The following is a 19,232-nucleotide window of genomic DNA, read 5'->3' as shown; positions in this document are numbered from 1 at the left end:
TAAAAAAAATAAAAATAAAAGTTAAAATTATTATTTAATAATAATCTTATTAAAGTCCCTGAGTCAGTTTAGTATGTAATTCAAAAACTGTAAAATAATATTATTAGCCATTATAAATAATGAATATGTCAATAATACGATGTCGCAGTTCTGCAGCATTCTGTTTATATAGTTAATATGCATTTTGCATCTATTTGAAAGTAAAAAAAAAAAAAAACAACAACAGAAGACTATCTTGCATTCTTGATCAGTATTTCATCACATTTATACTTTTGCTTGACAGGGCAAATACAATACATAAAAAATATCATGTTTATTAATTTTTCCTCTATGTGAAGTTGATTCATCCAGTTATAACATGTGATTTATTACAAGGCAGCAATAAAATAACCAGATACTACCAAACATATAAGTAAATTAATTCCCTACTATGAGAGGGCTGCATAATATAGTGCTTGAGGGTTAGCAATGATAAAAAATAAAAAAAAAATAAAAAAACACTGGTACTTTGCAAGACTGTAACCACATTTTTAAGCACCGGAGGTAGTATATTTAAAGATTTGGCCGTTAAATAATAATAATAATAATAATAATAACAACAATAATTTGGTTGACCATTAATCTCATTGTGTTATGCAGGTTACTGCACTACAGTACACGGGCCTGAGGTGAGAAATATTATCTCTTGGAAGTTCGCAGATACTGCTCATTTTCCTGAGAGTGGGCCTGATGCACAAAAATTAATGACCATTCAATGACAAAGCAAGGTGGTAACAGTATCATTCTGTGCCACAGGATGATCATAATATTCAGAGTTGCAAAAATAACTGCACATCACGACACCGCTCAATATAAATTACCTGACCAACATAGTAAGGCAAGATACTGGAGATGCTTAAAACCACACTAGATGTAATCTAAAACCACAGTGGTAAATTATCCCTTTAATGAATGATACAAGAGCTCTGAATCAGCTTCATAATTCAAAAAGTACAAACAAAATCACACTTTATTTTACCTTTCTGGTCCCCTTCATTGTTTGGCGTTCCTGTATCCCTTTGTTCGAATGACTCCACTGAAGTGCTTCTCTCTCTTTTAATTTTGACTTTTGCCCCATTGCCTGAACTCAGGCCTTGTCCATTTTTGAGTCCCATACTCCCTATGGGGCCTTGGGGACCTTTGGGTGTGTGGCTTCCACTCAGTGACTTGGGGTCACAAGGAGATGGCTGTGATTGGCTGCCGGCTCCCCCTTGCTTTCCCTGGTTGGGCAGTTTGGAGTCCATCTGTGCAGCGCTAGAGGGGGACATCACGGGTGGCGACCTCACCATGGCCTCCTGCTTGGATTTCGGACTGCTGAGAAAAGTGAAAGGAAGAATGGGTGAGAATGACCCAGCGCACACAGTTTGGATGGTCAAGATCAATGATGTGAGCACTAATAAAACATTGGCACTGCTGAATAGAGACAATAATGAACATTAAATATTTTTCACATGAAACAATATTTTAATAGTAGTCAACAATATCCAAATTCGAGAGTGTTTTGGATCTATTAATAGTAATGTAATCTGCCTTCATGTCACCACGTTGCATTTGTTTTTTATGCATTATGTGTTTAAGTGTTACAAGCTTTAAGGTGTAATTTTCTGAGATGATTTGAACATTAGTATTGCAAACTGTGCCAAAAATGTTTTATTATGTTTATTTATGTTTAAAATTCATTAAATATATTTTTTTTAAATGTACACTGCCGTTCAAAAGTTTCGGGTCTGCGATTTTTAATTTTTAATCAGTGCTTAATTCTTTTGATAGAAGTCTCTTATGCTCACTAAGGTGAGTTTATTTGATCGAAAATACAGTAATAACAGTAATGCTGTGAAATATCATTACAATACACAATTTATTTTTTTTCCTGTGATGCAAAGTTGAATCTTTTTAGCATCTTTACACCAGTCTTCAGTGTCACATGATCGTTCAGTAATTATTCTAATATGCTGATTTGGTGCTTATGGCTAATTTTTTTATATCATCAACCCTGAAAACGGTTGTGCTGCCAAATTTTTTTCGTGGAAAACCTGATGCGTTTTTCCAGGATTTCAGTCACATATTACTGTCACATGCATCAACTGAATGCAACTTTGCTTAATAAAATTACTGATTTCTTTAAAAACAATAACTTCTTACTAAAAAAAAAAAAAAAAAAAAAAAAAACTTTTGCTATTTTTTTTTTTTTGTATATTTTGATTTATAAATTTTAAACTGTCACACTGAGATTATATTACCCATTTATATTACCTTGAAACAAGCCAAAAAATGCATTTCCTCAATAGTTCCATATACTGCAACATCAGGAACACAAAACAAGATTTTAGAAAACATAAGAAACATTTCTGCCATTTCCACTTTGTCAGTGGAAAACCAGCGGAATCCTATTAACTCCCCTTTCTTTAGTAAAGAACACCACTTAGGCCAGAATGAAAAAGCAGACAATTGAGTCATACCTTAACAGCTGACTGACCGATTACAGCCACCACACCCTGAAAACCTGCCATTCGATAATAAGAGGAAAATCTTGACGTGTATCACTGACACAATTACAGTGCTCTCAGTGACCTTCTGTCCTAGCCAGAATCAGAAAGAGCTTTATTGCCAAGTGTGTTTACACACACACACACATACACACATGGAATTCGTCAGTGTCAGGAGCTTCCAGTACAGCCCTGTTCTTTGTTGACAGAGTGCCAGGTTAATATTTAATCAAAACCCGTCAAACCAGATCTTCCACAAGCTAGCCTCCATGGGAACCATGGAAACCAGTTACACGCAAAAGGTAAGGGCTGGTCATTGTAGGACACCTTTGAGTTTGGCAGTAAAACTCATGTTCATTTGTCCACTGCGAACATATTGGATCCTAATGTTAGCCTGGAAAGGCAAACTGCTTTCCAAATGTGATGTACCAATTTCACGGGCCATGGCCGTGTTTCAGAGCTCTGTGCACAATGCAAAATATTTTCCAGCATTCAGACAAAATCCAAACGCTTTGGACAGCAGCCGCAAACGTATACAAAATGGGTTGTGATTAGGCTATGGGCCATAGCGTTCTCTGAAGGACTCCCAGGAGCCCCGCTGCCGACTCCTTAACCAATTCCAGATCTGTGAATCAGCAAGAGCAACCATTTTGGAACCAGCGTCCAGCAGGGCGGGATGTATATGCTCTGGCTGCGCTGAAGTGGGTCAGTTTCTCAAATGCTCAATGAGGCTCTGGAAGCTTTCCAGGTCCAGCTCTGCCTTGAGGGCACAGTTTGCCCTGCACTTGTGCCGCAGTTACTTCAGCATGCACTGGTTTCCTGTCCATAAGAGACAGCTCAATGGCCATAAGGAGGGTGGGAATTGCAAGTAAGTGAGCAGCAAATGATTCGCTGATGTGGTGCATCTCCATTAAGGAGAAATTAAAACAACAATTACTCCTCCTCATTCAGTTAAGAATGGTGTAATAAGATAGTGGTGAATTAATACTATGCCCAACTGCATTAAAACTGCTTGTGAATGCATTTACTCGGGGAGGTAAAATTAGAGATAAAACAAAAAACAATCTTTTATTAATATTAGAGATGTGCAATACTACATATATTCCAAAATCAAAACATCTCGGTAAAAGGACTGCTGGACGGCTAGTCGACTGCTGACATCACTGATAATTATTTCTTAAATAAAATAACATAAAAATGGCGAATGTTGCTTCCAGCATTCTTGAAAATGATAAATGAATGTTAATCCACACCTTTCCTAAAGCTCTCTGCAAACCGATTCACTTCTATAAAATTTGTGCGTGCCCCAATGAACAGACCAAACATTTTTTGCATTATTAATTTCAGCATTTTGTTATTTTATTTCTATATAGATTATCGTTCAAAAGTTTGGGGTCTGTAAGATTTTTTTAATGCTTTTAAAAAAAAAATTCTACGTTAATATTTAAAAATGAAACTCATTCATGTAATGCCAAAGCTGAATTTTCAGCATCATTACTCCAGTCCTCAGTGTCACATGATCCTTCAGAAATCATTCTAATATGCTGATCTGGTGCTTAAGAAATATTTCTTATTATTATTGGTGTTGAAAACAGCTGCTTCATAATTTTAAAGAAACCATGTTACATTTTTATATGATTTTTGATTAATAGTTTTTATTTGAAACATAAATTATGATTGTGTTTACTGTCACTTTTGATTAATTTAATGCATCCTTGCTAAAAAAAACAACAATAAAATTAATTAAAATAAAACTATTAATTTCTTTCAAACTGTAGTGCATGTATATACATATAACAGTACAAAGCTAATTAAGCTTTGGTTTCAAGGAATGGTTTGTACAGTTCTCTCACCTCTGAGTGTTAGCCGATGGAGAGTTCCTCACTTTGGGGTTGCTGGAATGCATTGACGTCAGTCCCAGGGTGACAGAGGCAGGAGCAGTAGAGTGCTGTTGGGGACTGGGGGTGTGTGTATGTGTAGGGGTGGGTGTAGTTTTGGCCCGGGTGCTCCGGGGCCCGGTGCTGGGGGTTGCGACAGGGCTGCTGCAGTCCTGGCCCTCCTCTTGCCGTTCTTTGGCCCTCTCCTTCCTGCCTGAAGCGTTTCCTGTGGTTCCGGTAGCTGCGGTGGTTGCCGTGGCTGCTGCTGCTACTGCTGCTGCTGGTGGTCTCTCCTCCTGCACCTCCAGCATTCTCTGTGTGGGCTTGTCTGGAGTCTCCCCAAGGAGCCCTCACAGCCCCTGGCCACACTACACACAAGCAAGAAAAGAACAGTTAGTTTAGACCACAAAAGCCAGCAAGCATTCTCCCTGATTTTAATTAAATCATATTTCTACTCTTTGAAAAGGTAGGTGTTGATACAGTTTTTGAAATGTTTTTGAAATTTATTTGATTAAAAAAAAGTGTCAAAACAGCAGTATTAAAAGATTTATTTTTACAACTTAAAATATTTAAAATAACTGTAAAAATGTCATTTGTAAAAGTAAAAAAAGTAATTTTATTCAGTTTATTCTTGTAATATCCTGTAATAGTCTTCAGTTTCACATGATCCTTCAGAAATCATTAAGAAACATTTTTATCAATGTTGAAAACAGTTTGCTGCTTTAATATTTTTGTGCAAACCATAATACATTCTTTTGAGAATTCTTTGATGAATAGAAAGCTCACCAGAACAGTATTTATTTATAAATCTTTTGCAAAATTATGCATGTCTTACTGTCACTTTTGATCAATTTAATGTGTCCTTGCTGAAAAAAGTAAGAATTTCTCAAAAAAACTTTGAATGCCAATGTATATGCAAGTCTACATTTCCCCTTGCATTGCCACACCTACATTAGCTCTGAAGTAACCGACTCCTAGTCACGTTTAATTATTTGTCCACCTGTGCAGACATGTTCTGAAGAGTTCTGAATAACCTCAAGTGGCTATGAACATCCACACCAATTTACAACACCATGAAAACCACCCAAAATTACAAACACATCCAAGTCAGATTATTCAAAAAATGGCAAGTCACGCCAAGAATATAAGCACATTTCAAGTCACTGCATATATTTGCCAAAACAATGAAGCTCAAGGTGAGAAAATGTGGAACTGTGTATCTGCCAAGCAGTGGCCATCATCCAAAACTTACTGAAGAGTCAATGGACGGTTTGTTGAAAACAAGAAGTCGTGTAACATTTCGGATGGAGGTGTGTGAAAGACTGAAAACAGATTGCTGGTGGATTTTGAAGTCTGCAATAGAACATCATGCTGAAGAACACAGTGAAAGTGAGGAGAACCATCATGCAAGGCTCTGTAATAAGACCGGAAAACTTAATCCAAGCAAAATGGATGGAACCAAACGTGGAAAATTTAAGTACTCAAAATAACCAACTGGACAATATCTTGCAACATTTAGTGATAGCCAGTCTCATGACGTACTCTGATTTGAAATAGTTTGATTTGCTAATCACCACTCACTGCTCTCAAACTAGGTTCAACATTAACCTTTTGCATTAAAGCTACATAGCACATAATACACGGTTAAAAAGTTTTAGGTCAGTATTTTTTTATAAAGAAAATTAATACTTTTATTCAGCAAGGATGCACTACTTTGACCAAAAGTGACAGAAATCAGTTACACTTTAGTTTACAGTATGCATCGGATGAGGTTTAGCACCTAGTTATTGTAGCTGCTATAATAAATAAATAGTACGTACATGTGGAACAAACTGTAAAATAAAGTGCTACCCACAATATAGGTGTATTGACTATTTCAAATGGATGCTTTTCTTTTGAACTTTCTAGTCATTAAAGAATACTGAAAATAATGTTTTGCGCAAAAATATTAAGCAGCATTGAGATGAAATTATTACCATTTTTACTGAATTTTTGATCAAATAAATATAGACTTTGTGAGCATGAGGCTTTTCCCAAAAACAAATAAAATAAAATGATAAGCCCAAATCTGATGTTAAATCTGACATTAAATCATAAGTGTAAAAAGTTCATATTACCAGTGTAAAAAGAGAAAGAGAGAGAGAGAGAGAGAGAGAGAGAGAGAGAGAGAGAGAGAGAGAGAGAGAGAGAGAGAGAGAGAGAGAGAGAGATGAGAGAGATGGTTACATCTTGTAACCCAGATCTCTCTAATAGAAACAGCTGTGGGTAAGTCGACAACTCCACTGATAACTGACTAGCACAATTCTTTAAACTCGACAGTAACATAAAAAAAATTATATTAATAATAATAATAATAATAATAATTCAGTAGTGGGAATGATTAAGTTTGTCTTTCAGGGTGTGCTAGTGCTTCTGTGTGTAAATGAGATTGTGTTAACATGTAGGGGCTTCCGTCTGTATGCAAACTCCAGCTTTCATAAGATATGAGAACCCTCAAAAAGCTGCAGTGTCAGACTGCGTTGTCATCCCGAAAATATTCAGGACAGCTTCCAAAACACTCAAATGATGCAAGCATCTCACATATTCCTTCCTGGCCTAACAGTGAGCACTGAAAGACAGTGCTAACTCAACCCCAAGACTCCATTTTGGGGATTTAATATAATTGTACAATAAACTATAAATGCTTTTATGAAGCATCTCAGAGAAAAGGGGTTGATCAGAATTAAATAAGAAAAAAAACTCATACTCAAATGCATATTAATTCTTATTTAGATCACATTGATTCAGTTTAATTACCTATAAACCATTTCTCACAGTTTATTATACTATTTTCAAACAAACCATCTAAACCCAATCGCGACCCAGCTTAAACTTAAAAAAAATTAAAACAACAACAAAAGACATTCATATGTTATTTTGTCTTAATATCAGGGCTCTACAAGGTGAGAACATTGCTCAAAGTTAAATTAAGGCATGTGAATGTGAAAAATTATTTGGGGACACAAGATTAAAACAATATCAGCAAATTGCAAATTGTGTTTCACACTGTGATTTGCAGCTTTTCATTGCTTTCTATTCATGCCAACAGAGAAAGCAGAAAGCAACCTGAAATGATTTATTTACGGTGCAAAAGAAAGTATATCCATGAGGTCCATTTTTTTTTTTAAACGGAAGATTGTTTTAAAAGGAAGATTTTTTTTTTAAATTATTAATTAAGTCTCCTATACTGGCCAAGGCTGCATGTATTCAATTAAAAATACAATAAAACTGCAATATTGTGAAATATTACAACTTAAAATATATTTTATATATTAATACATTTTAAAATATAATTTATTCCTGTGATGTCAAAGCTGAATTTTTAGCATCATTACTCCAGTCTTCAGTGTCACGTGATCCTTCAGAAATCATTATAATATGCTGATTTACTGCTCAAGCAGCATTTATCATCATCAACATTGCTCCTTTGAAATGTAAGCATTCTAAAGAAAAATCTGTGCTTGGTTTATTGACTCTATTCGTTTACTCAGATGAGTATGTAGAAGGGCTGAGTGCAAATTTCATAAGGACAGACTGCAAGTGTCGTACAAAATGCAAAAAAATTGTCAGAATCCCAGGATCATCTTTTCAACTATAGATTCTGTTTTAAACCCTGCTGTAAATGTTTTCTCTGATGTATCTGATTCTCTATGTCTTTCATTGTTGATAAGACAAAATTGTCAAGCCCTCAATCTCTGCAGACGTTACATGCCTTTTCTGAAATAACCAGTCGTTCAGTCACCTGGAGTGTGTTTGACCACATTTCCTAACAAACCTGTAAAGATATTATTGCACATTTAAAACCCACCTCCTGTCATTATGATTTTATTCCTTCACATTTTTTAAAGCAAACTTTAGATATCGTAGGGCCTGATTCTTCTGTTTTTTGAGTATTGGTATGGTCCCTGACTGTCTAAAACGCTTCCGTCACTCCTTTTTTGAAGAAACCCAATCTTGATGTTTCTAAGTAATTTTAGACCGATTTCCAATCTCCCGTTAATTTCAAAAGTTTTAGAAAAGGTGGTACTCACTCAACTACAGTCTTTTCTGAGTTCAAACTCAGTATACGAAACTTTTCAGTCAGGTTATAGAAAGTTACATAGTACTGAATCTGCGTTATTGAAAGTTACAAATGATATTATGCTGTCTACTCATAATGGGAATGCTGTCGCTTTGGTCCTTTTAGATCTCAGTTCAGCATTTGATATGGTTGATCAAATCGATTTTTAAATTTTTAATTTCTAGATTGGAAAGTTATGTAGGCATTCAAGGCATGGTTCTAAAATGGTTTCGGTCATATTTAACCAAAAGGAAGTTTTCTGTATGCATTGGAAAACATACTTCTTCAATAGTACACCTCTTCTGTGGTGTTCCACAGGGATCGATCCTTGCTGCTACACTTTTCTCTTTATACATGCTACCACTGGGGTCCCTGTTTTCTAAACATGAAGTATCATTTCATTTATATGCTGACGACACCCAGTTGTATCTCCCACTTAAACGTAACGATTCATGTTCTATTGAGGTTCTGCTAGCATGGCTACGGGACCTGAAATCATGGCTTTCGCTAAATTCTTTGGCCTTAAATGAGAAAAAAACTGAAGTTGTATTGTTTGGACGAAGTGACATGATCGTGGTAATCTGGATCTAGTAATCTGGATCGATTGTAATTTACTTTATTATGGAGCTAATAGTTCATCTATTGGGCATTTACAGTTTTTTCAGAATGCTGCTGCTAGACTGTTGACCAGTAGCAAAAAATTTGATCGCAGTACACCCATCTTGATGTCTCTGCGCTGGCTACCGGTTAAAAATAGAATAGAGTTAAAAACTTTTAGTCTTCATTTACAAATGTTTACATGGCTTAGCTCCAGGCTACCTTTCTGTTTTGGTACTCCCTCATAACCCAACTAGGTCACTTAGGTCTGGTGATCTTGGTTTACTCTCTGTGTGCAGGACTAAGCTTAAACATAGAGGGGACAGAGCCTTTGCAAGGATTAGAACCAAACTACAGAAACGCTTACCAATGTCAATTTGAACGGTATCATCTCTTTCTATGTTTAAATCAAAGCTTAAATCTTATTTTTTATCTATGTCATTTAACAACAAATGAATTTTACTGTGTGTATTTTACTTTGCTGTTTGAAGTTCTCTTTTTATGTATTGTTTCTAATGTACAACACTTTGGTCAACCTTGTGGTTGTTTTTTTTATGTGCTTTATAACTAACTAACTAACTTGAAAACAGTTGTGCTGCATTTGTGGAAACTGTGATTCCTTTTTTTCAGGATTCCTTGAATGAACATTTATTTAAAACAGAATTTGTTACATTATAAATGCCACTTTTGATCAGTTAATGTTTCCTTGAATAAAACAAAGCAAAAAATTTAAAAATAAAACTTTTGAATGGTAGTGTATAAGCTCAGTGCTCTGCTTAATATCACAAACAGTAAAAAAGGAAACACATAATGAGAAACGAGCATGTCAACTGAGGCAGCCATTTCATTTTTTTGACATTTAAAGCATGGTTTCCTTGCATGGCCCCTCTCTCTCCTCCTGAACCCACACTTGCAAGTTGACATTCTCAGATTTCAGCGTTCTCAGTGTGAGAGGTTGGTTTGCTGCTCCGGTGCGGAGCTCTAATGGTGTACAGCAGCAGCAGCATGGCCGTCAAGCCTTCTCTAGCCCGCCACAGACATTTCTCTTCATGCACGCATACCCACAAACACCGTTGCCAAGGCAACCCCGACCGACAAGCCCAGCCTCAAAAACACACCCGGGCCCACCAATCTGCGGGAAGATTTCGAATGCTTTTCCATTGACACAGAGGGCTGGAATCCCAAGATCTACTAGAACGGTATTAAAGAATCAACATGGATTGGCGTTTGTGAAAAAGCAAGTTATTACATTTATCACATTTAGAAGAAAAAGCAGAGTTTCCTCTTTGAAACATGCACTGCATTTTTAAAAAACGCTAAATAATTTAATGTATTTTTTGATCTTATGTTGACCTGAAAACAAAAACCAAAAAGATAAATGAACATCCAATTCTGAGTCTAAGAAGCCTGGAATGAGTCTTGAACTTGTGGAGCTAGAAACAGAGAGAGACAAGCATGCATTCAACCTCAGAAATTTCCACTTCCTTCTCAGAAATGGACAAACATTCCTGAATGCTCTTACACTTCCTGTCCAGTCTTGAGCGAGTGGGAAAAAGAAAGAGGTGAAAACAGTGGCCAGTGTGACAACTTAAGATATACAGTTAAATCTGGGATGGACTGAGGAAATATTTAAAATAAATGTGAAAACCACAGCTTCAACAATGCAGGCTGGGAATATTCACACCATAATCTTAATGAAATGAAATGGAAAAAAAAAGTGTGTTCACGTTTCAATAAATTAAAGCAAAAAGAAAGAAAGACAGAAAGAAAGAAAAAGACAGAAAGACAGAAAGAAAGACAGAAAGACAGAAAGAAAGGTTTTGTTCCAACTAGCTACACAAGTGGATCAAGTCCGTTCACTGTGTGTTTCCACAATCCATTACCTCCAAACTGGCACAGCAGTATCAAGGCGCTCAGGATGTGGCGGGCTGATGGTGCTGCTACAGGGCATCATCAGGAACGCAAACAGGCAAATAGAAAAATAGCAGGAGGTGCGTCGCGCACACAGACAGCCGCACTGGACGCCACCGAGCCGCGAGGCTTAAATGACTATGTGAACTGTGTAATGGGCTGTTTACGGCAGAGGTCCTGCCACTCTTATTCAGTTAAAGCAAAGCTTCCTAAACTCCATTTCCATTTTGCATGGCTCAAGGGCTGTGAACTCCCACTTATAAATCATAAAGAGCATGTGCATGTGTGTAGGAGACCATGGTGAAAAGGATTTCTCATATTTTTCCTCACAAAGACAAAAAGAGACGCTATAACCTTGAAAACCATTGCCTTTGGGTGAAAAAAAAATAAACACATCCACGACTTAAGTTGTCGTTTAATGCTAGCTGCGGTTTTCCTCACCCAAATCCTAGTCTTTACCAATAAAGACAGCGTATGAAACTGGTATTATATTGCTATTAGATGTAGCTTCTGTTAATATAATAAAGACAGCAAAAGAGACAGCTAGCATGATTTACGGCTGGATATAGCAGCCAGAAAAAACAGTAGACATAAAATCCATCCAATCTGAACCGCTCAGAGTTAGATGGTTACGTAGAAATGTCTTCATTCCTTATAAAAGGCCAGACATATGCATATCCCATTTATAACGCACAAATAATCAATAAGAAACAAGTCTAAACTGACCATCTGCTTTGGCTGAGTGCCTGCAGTCACAAAGACACAAACAAGCAGATCTTCTTGTCTAATGCGGAGTACAAAACAACTGCAGGGCCATGGCAGACCAACTAGGCATCCATTCATGCATTTGGCAGAAGCTTTTGCATAAAACAACTTAAATCAGTGCATAAATCAGTGCTTTCAAACTATACACTGGATCACTTGAATCAAACTCATGATCTTTGCATTTACATTTAATCATTTAGCAGACGCTTTTATCCAAAGTAGAAGCAATCAGACCAACAAGAGAGCAACAATATACAAGTGCTGTGACAAGTCTCAGTTAGTCTAGCACAGTGCATATAGCTAAGTGTTTTTTTTTTTTTTTTTTTTTGCTTTGTTTGTTTTTTTGTTTTTTATATAAATGAATTAGACCGAATAGAAAAGAATAGGCAAGTGCTAGTATTAACTGGTCAGGTGATAGCAAAAAAGATGTGTCTTTAGATGTTTTTTGAAAATTGCTAAAGACTCAGCTGCTCGGATTGAGATGGACAGGTTGTTCCACCAGCCGGGAACAGTCCAGGAAGGCACCACAAGGAGTCGTTCACTTGCAGAACTCAAGCTTCTGGAGGGCGTGTAGGTCTGAACTAGCGAGTTTAGGTATATTGGTGCAGCGCCAGTGGTTGTCTTGTAAGCGAGCATCAGTACCTTGAATTTGATGGAAGCGGCTATTGGCAGCCAGTGCAAACTGATGAAGAGAGGTGTGACGTGAGTTTTCTTTGGCTCGTTGAAGACCACTCTGGCTGCTGCATTCTGGATCAGTTGCATAGGCGTGATAGCACATGCAGGAAGGCCCGCAAAGAGAGCATTACAATAGTCCAATCTGGAGAGAATAAGAGCTTGGACAAGAAGTTGTGTGGTGTGGTCTGCTCTGTTAGGAAGGGTCTAATCTTCCTTATGTTGTATAAGGTAAACCTGCAGGACCAGGCCGTTGTAGCAATATGGTCTGTGACACTTAACTGATCATCAATCACAACTCCAAGGTTCCTGGCTGTCCTGTCCTGGAGTTATGGTTGACGAACCTAGCTGTATAGAGAGGTTGTGATGAAGTGCTGGGTTGGCTGAGACCACAAGCAGTTCTGTCTTAGCAAGGCTGAGTTGAAGGTGATGATCCTTCATCCAGCCAGAAATGTCTGTCAGATATTTTTTCATTACAAGCATCTTTGCATTATTAGCACCAGGCTCAAGCTTCAGGAATGTCTTACAGACGTTTCTCAGACAAATCAGCAAACATTATATTGTAGCGTGCTTAAAGGCAAATACATAACTTTCCCTGCATACATTGTGATACAACCACGAAAGTCTCCATTGACACTTAATTTATCCACAGTCCACACTGAAAGCATGCAACAGAAAAAATCACCAGGCAATCAGAATAAATTTGATGCGGAATACATAATTATGCAGTGGGCAAAGCTGTGAGATCAACTAAATGTCCTTGTTATAAGCAGTGATGGTAGTAATAAAAAGCTATGCTGTAATTGTTGAAGGAACAGATCACCCAAAAATGACCAAACAACTGACGGAACTTAGTTAAAACTTTGAAATTGCTAGTTATCTTTCTTTTCTGCTCAAGATAAGAACGTTTTTGACTATTGTAAATACATTGTTTTAGATGCTTTTAAGTAGGCTAAAATATTAAAATAGTATAGATTTCAGGAGGAAAACCCTGAACAGAAACAGTATTTTTTCCTGTTACATGGCCTTGCATGTATCTAAGTGCAAAAATGCAATACATGTAAAAATTTTTTTTTTTTTTTCCAGACCTCGGCTTGGAAGAAAATATAGAGGCCATATCTTGGAACTTTAATTGGATAGCCTTGACTTATATAATAAAGAAATACTTTATTTGTATGGTTTATTATTATCTGTCACATATTTCCTTGTGTGTCATTATAGAATTTCATTACAGAAAAACTGTTTTGAACAAAGTATTGGATTAAAACATAGCCTATAAATAACAGACTGGATGTACAATAACCTTACATCTTAACACCTCTTTTTTCGTTTTTTTCAAAGCAGATCATAGAATATACAGTATATTTTGTCTATAGCCTATAAAACAGCTTTGTAAATAGGAAGATTTCAATATATGAGGATCCTGAATTAGATTTTTTTTAGCAAGCCATCAAATAACTTGAGACTCGACTCGGACTTGTGACCGAAGGCTCGAGACTTGACTCAGACTCCAGTGATGAAGACTTCAGACTTGACTCGGACTCCAAGTTAAAGACTTGTTAACATCTCTGCATGGTAGCCACTGACGTCCATAGTATGGGGGGTACACTATGAAAGTCAGAGGCTAAACATAATAAAATTTATTAAAATATATAAAAGCTAATTCAAAATATTAATAAATACTTTAATAGTTTATAAATTATGCTAAAATAACACTGCCTAGTATTAGTAAAATTGAAATGTATAAATGAATAAAAGCATTAATAAACAATAAAAATTAACAAAAACTAATAAAGACGACAAACAACAAACTAAAATTAAAATCATCTAAAAAAAACTGTAAAATGACTAAATTGCTTAAATTACTAACAAAATTGACAAAGTACTAAAACTGAAATTAAAATGAAATGTAAAAATCAAAAGTCAATTTAAAATATTAATAAATCTAATAATAGTTTATAAATAACACTAAAATATTACCAACTAAATTTAGCAAAACTTAATTTAACTACAATTCTCAGCAGTATTAATGAAGCTCCGCTTCCAAATAGTGCACTTTTTCCAATAATGAGATTTTTTTTTTAACCAAATTAAAAGTATAGCTTGCCACACTGGTTCACACTCTGATTAACACAGACACTTAAAAGTTGAAAAGAAAGGATTTAATCACATCATGCCTTATGATATGCGTGTCATACTTGTTATGTTACACCACAGAGCTGCTGCAGAGACTACAGAAACAGGCCCACCATAAACACTTATAACAGCACACTTATGAACTGATGAGTGACTTCACGTAATTAGTCTATTTATCAGCTAGAAGGACTCAGTCTTGCACCTGCGGATATTTCTTCTAGCAGAGATCTGCTCTAACACACCTGACTGTAATTTATAAGTGAATTAAAAACGCCGATTAGCTCTTTCAGGTGGATTTAATTACAGCCGCAGCTCAAGACTGCAGGAAGGCAGATCTCCAGCAGCAGTACCGAGCACCTCTGATCTAGTCTATGCACACGATAACCTATATTTTAAGAATTTAATGATATGAATCACTGTAAACAGCAATGACGGGCCCAAGCCCCCAAGTGCCACCGCCACCCCGGTGGCATCAGGAATAGATGCACAGCGGGCACATGAATTTAACTCACTGGCAGTCTGGTTTTAAAGGTTACAGCAATGAAAGGGTTACTCAAGAACAGGGTTTTCACAGAGGGCCGAATTCTGCCAACAATACCAAGCCAAGGGCCACTGACCTATCTATCTATCTATCTATCTATCTATCTATCTATCTATCTATCTCTCTCTCTCTATCTATCATCTATCTATCTCTCTATATATATATATATATATATATATATATATATATAAGATAATGATTATGTGCTTTATTCAATGTTAAAAGTGACTAATGTGAGTTTGAATATTATTTTGCGTTATCTTTATAGCCATAGTTAAAGCAAAAATAGATATTTTAACTCTAAATTGTGAACTCACTGTGAACCAACATGGTATTCCATAACAAAGATATCAGTCATTCACTCAGACTGTTCAGTCCATTCACATTTGAATCATCTATTTTCCGTGTCCATTTTTCTTTTCTTCCCACTCGCCATGTTTTTGCTGTCACATTGTATCTACACTGGACGCGACAAAGCATTGCAAATCATTTGAACTTTGTGTCAGTACGTTATAAATAGAACGAGTCAGAAGTTTACTGTCTGGGATTTGTTGTGTCATGCCACACCGCACCCAAAACAGCATCACTGATTATAACGAGTTCTATTGTATTTTATTGCATCGCGCCGCGCTGCTCAAGTCCAGTGTAGACACTATATAAGTTAATGTAGGTTTCTGATGCTGCGTTTGAATTTTTATGCCACATTATTTAAAATTAGCAAAAAACTTTTTTCTCTCAAGGGCCGGATGTGGCCCGTGGGCTGCCTATTGAGGAACCCTGCTCTAGAACATCAAGAGTGCTTCCTTTTTTACTGTTACTTTAATAATTCACGATGGCAACACTGTTTGAGATATCCAAAATCTGTTTGTAATTTAGGTTCCTCAATATTTTGGCATTACGTAGACAAAGTTTGTTGTGAATTGCATGATTACCCAAGACAATCTTTTTTTAAAAAAACACATTTAAACCAAAATAGCCGAATTCCTGTTGCTCGTAGCTAATGATTGTAAATTAGACAGTTGTCCAGCTTGATGAAAACAATATATGTACTGAGTTCAGTGACAAAAGGTGCCGCTATAGAACGCCACCTCCACACCCATTTATGAACTTCTGCCAATGTGTTACGGTCTATAACTGTGATGTGTGTCGAGTTTCATGAAATTCTAAGTATCTTAAGTGCCTCAAAAACACAGAAGATTTATCAAAATTGGACAATGTATGCAAAAGTTATTATACACTTCCGGTTTCTCATTTCTTGCCATAAATTTGTCACTTCACCACAGCCAAACAAAAACTCTCTCAATTGACAAGAGAGTACGCTTAAACAGTGAAAGAGAAGGGAGAAGAAAAAAAACACTTCTACTATTAGTTGCAAATCTCTTTAGAGCCAAAAAATAATAATAATAATAATAATCTGAACTAGAATTATTGATTTTGGGATCCATAAAGAGACCCAGAACATTTTTGACCATAACCATTAAGTTTTACAGAGAATCAGGAGGGCTCATACTATCACATCATCCATCCAAGTTTCTTTAGTGTCCAGATCCATCTGAGGAATGCCATAGACTCCTGCAGACCAGACTGAAAAATGGTGTCAATGTACAATATCTACATAATTCTAAGGACACCCTTTAAGTAACCTTAAGGACACAGTTTAGCCTTGATGACCACAGCAGAGATGCCTGCAGCAGGAGTTGCTGACTTCAAACTTAAACCACAATCCATGACTGCATCATATTCATCAATTTTTGGTGGCTCTGTAGCTCAAAATGACGACTACGCTGTATCTAAGAACATTGTAGCCGGAGCTACTTCTCTCTGTTTACATCTATGGCAAGTCACGCAGGTACTGTGCAACTCTGCAGCTTTAGCCGACCTCTACCAGACTAAAATAGTCTGAATATAAACACTTATTATAGGTGTACCGTAGTGATTCAGGATAAGACAAAAACAGGGTTTGGAAAATGGATTCATGACGTACACGCTCATTATATATATATTTTACATTTTCAACACATAACAACACTGTGGCACAGCCCTGCGCTTATTAGACCAGAAGAGCCGGGAGTGGTGGATTTTGTTTATATTGGAGAGAAGTAGCTCCGGCTACAATGTTCTTCCGCCAGACGCGAGCCCCAAAAGTTACCGACTGCAGCTTTAAAGAAAGCATATGTCTCAAGACCATTTCAGATAAGCTCTCTTCTAACTCAGGTACAGCTGTGCTTACCTGCAGTCATGAATGCAGTGATGGACAGCTGTCTTTAATCAGTCAACTGGTGTTTGGATTAATGAATTTCATGCGATTTCTCATTGTGGTGGCGATATTATGATAACTCAGTTTCACTGATTAAATTGATCCAATTAATTCCAAACTTTGCAAGGCAAACCAAGTGCATTTAGTTATAACTGACTTTTAGTTTGCAGGCCTAGTATTTATCATGGATTCCCTGCATTGGGGAAGTCGTGGCCTAGTGGTTAGAGAGTTTGACTCCTAACCCTAAGGTTGTGGGTTCGAGTCTCGGGCTGGCAATACCACGACTGAGGTGCCCTTGAGCAAGGCACCGAACCCCCAACTGCTCCCCGGGCGCCGCAGCATAAATGGCTGCCCACTGCTCCGGGTGTGTGTTCACGGTGTGTGTGTGTGTTCACTGCTGTGTGTGTGCACTTTGGATGGGTTAAATGCAGAGCACGAATTCTGAGTATTATTCACCACACAATCCTGTATGTCACGTCACTTTAAGGCCAGCAAAGCAACACAAAGTAAAATTTGGAGTGTTTTTATTTTTCGAATAATAATTACAGATTGAATATTCGACTATCTGCGCACACCCCTATTAGACTGACATTGGTAATGTTACAAATGTTTTCTATTTCATTTAAATGCTGTTTTTCTATTCAATAAAAAGCCCTGGGGAAAAAAGCACAAATGTTTTCAACAATGATAATCATAAATGTTTCTTAAGCACCAAATCAGCATATTACAATGATTTCTGAAGGATCATGTGACACTGAAGACCAGAGAAATTTAGCTTTGCTATTACATGAATGAATTATTTTCAAATATAATAAAGAAAACCGTTCTTTAAATTTGTAATAATATATTACAGTATTATTGTTTTAACTGTATCAAATAAATGCAGCCTTGGAGAGTATGAGACTTTTTTCAAAAATATTAAAAAATTCTTCCAGACCCCAAACTTTTGAATTGTCTGACATGGATGTCTTAAAGTCATGAAAATAAGAAATGTAAGCTGCACTCACCATGTCCCTCTATGTCACGATATAGCTGTGGCCATGACTGCACTGACTGCAACAGAACACCACCAACCGCACAACGATCTGAGAGAGAGAGAGACAGAGAATACACATTTATTAAACACACTCTGAGGACCAATGCTACACCACTGAGGAAATGCTTTAAGAGGCAAGAGTAGTGTGTTAAAGCCAGATCTGCAGAATAGACTGAGGTAATGGCTTGATTAATAATAGATGGGTGAAGCAGCTTTTGATTGAATGACACTTCTTTGAGAAGTGTATCATTATAACAAATTTTCAAGCTTGTCAAACCTGCTCCCACACTCACACTATATGCTGTAATAATGAAACCTGTGAAAGAAATAGTTCAGCCAAATCAACATTTATGTCATTTAATACCGGTTTGATTTCACTCTTTTCATTAAAATCTAGCCGTCAGCAGTAGCTCTGAAATGTCAGTTGCATCTGCACATATTTAAACTTGCCGATCAAGATGTAACGTTCCAGGTGTTATGTCAATTACAAATGCATTTGAATACACTACTTTTAAAAGGTTTGGGGCCAGTGAGATCTTTTTCTTTTTTTTTTTTAATAATAGTTTTACTAAGCAAGGATGCACTAGATTAATCTAAAGTGACAAAAGATTTGCATAATGTTACAAAATATTTTTATTGCAAATAAATTTTCATCAAGGGATCCTAAAGAAAAAAAATCTGATATTGTAGTTTTGCATCACAGAAATAAGTTACATTTTGGAGCTTGTCAGACCCTGTATGCATCCACTGCATTAAAAAGAGCAGCATGAACATGAAGCCTGATGAAATCAGCAAGCTTTTACCTTTCAGTACAAG

General features: G+C 36.6%; 1 protein-coding gene across 3 annotated transcripts in view; it reads right to left on the bottom strand.

Annotated features, from left to right (window-relative positions):
• Positions 1 to 19,232, bottom strand: part of LOC109076368 (B-cell CLL/lymphoma 9 protein-like) — a 100,361-nt gene that overhangs the window by 10,205 nt on the left and 70,924 nt on the right. For 2 of the 3 annotated variants that reach the window (XM_042761432.1, XM_042761431.1), the window contains exons 3-5: positions 18,388 to 18,465; positions 4,379 to 4,770; positions 1,019 to 1,353 (exon numbers count right to left, since the gene is read on the bottom strand). In XM_042761432.1, coding sequence (XP_042617366.1) covers positions 1,019 to 1,353; positions 4,379 to 4,713 — 670 coding nt within the window. In that variant the 5' untranslated portion in view covers positions 4,714 to 4,770; positions 18,388 to 18,465. The remainder of the gene's footprint in view (positions 1 to 1,018; positions 1,354 to 4,378; positions 4,771 to 18,387; positions 18,466 to 19,232) is intronic. The other variant, XM_042761434.1, reaches the window with a different exon arrangement.

This window comes from Cyprinus carpio, chromosome A1 (assembly GCF_018340385.1).
Source record: "Cyprinus carpio isolate SPL01 chromosome A1, ASM1834038v1, whole genome shotgun sequence".
Lineage (NCBI taxonomy): Eukaryota > Metazoa > Chordata > Actinopteri > Cypriniformes > Cyprinidae > Cyprinus > Cyprinus carpio.
This window is presented reverse-complemented; position numbering and strand designations above follow the sequence as displayed.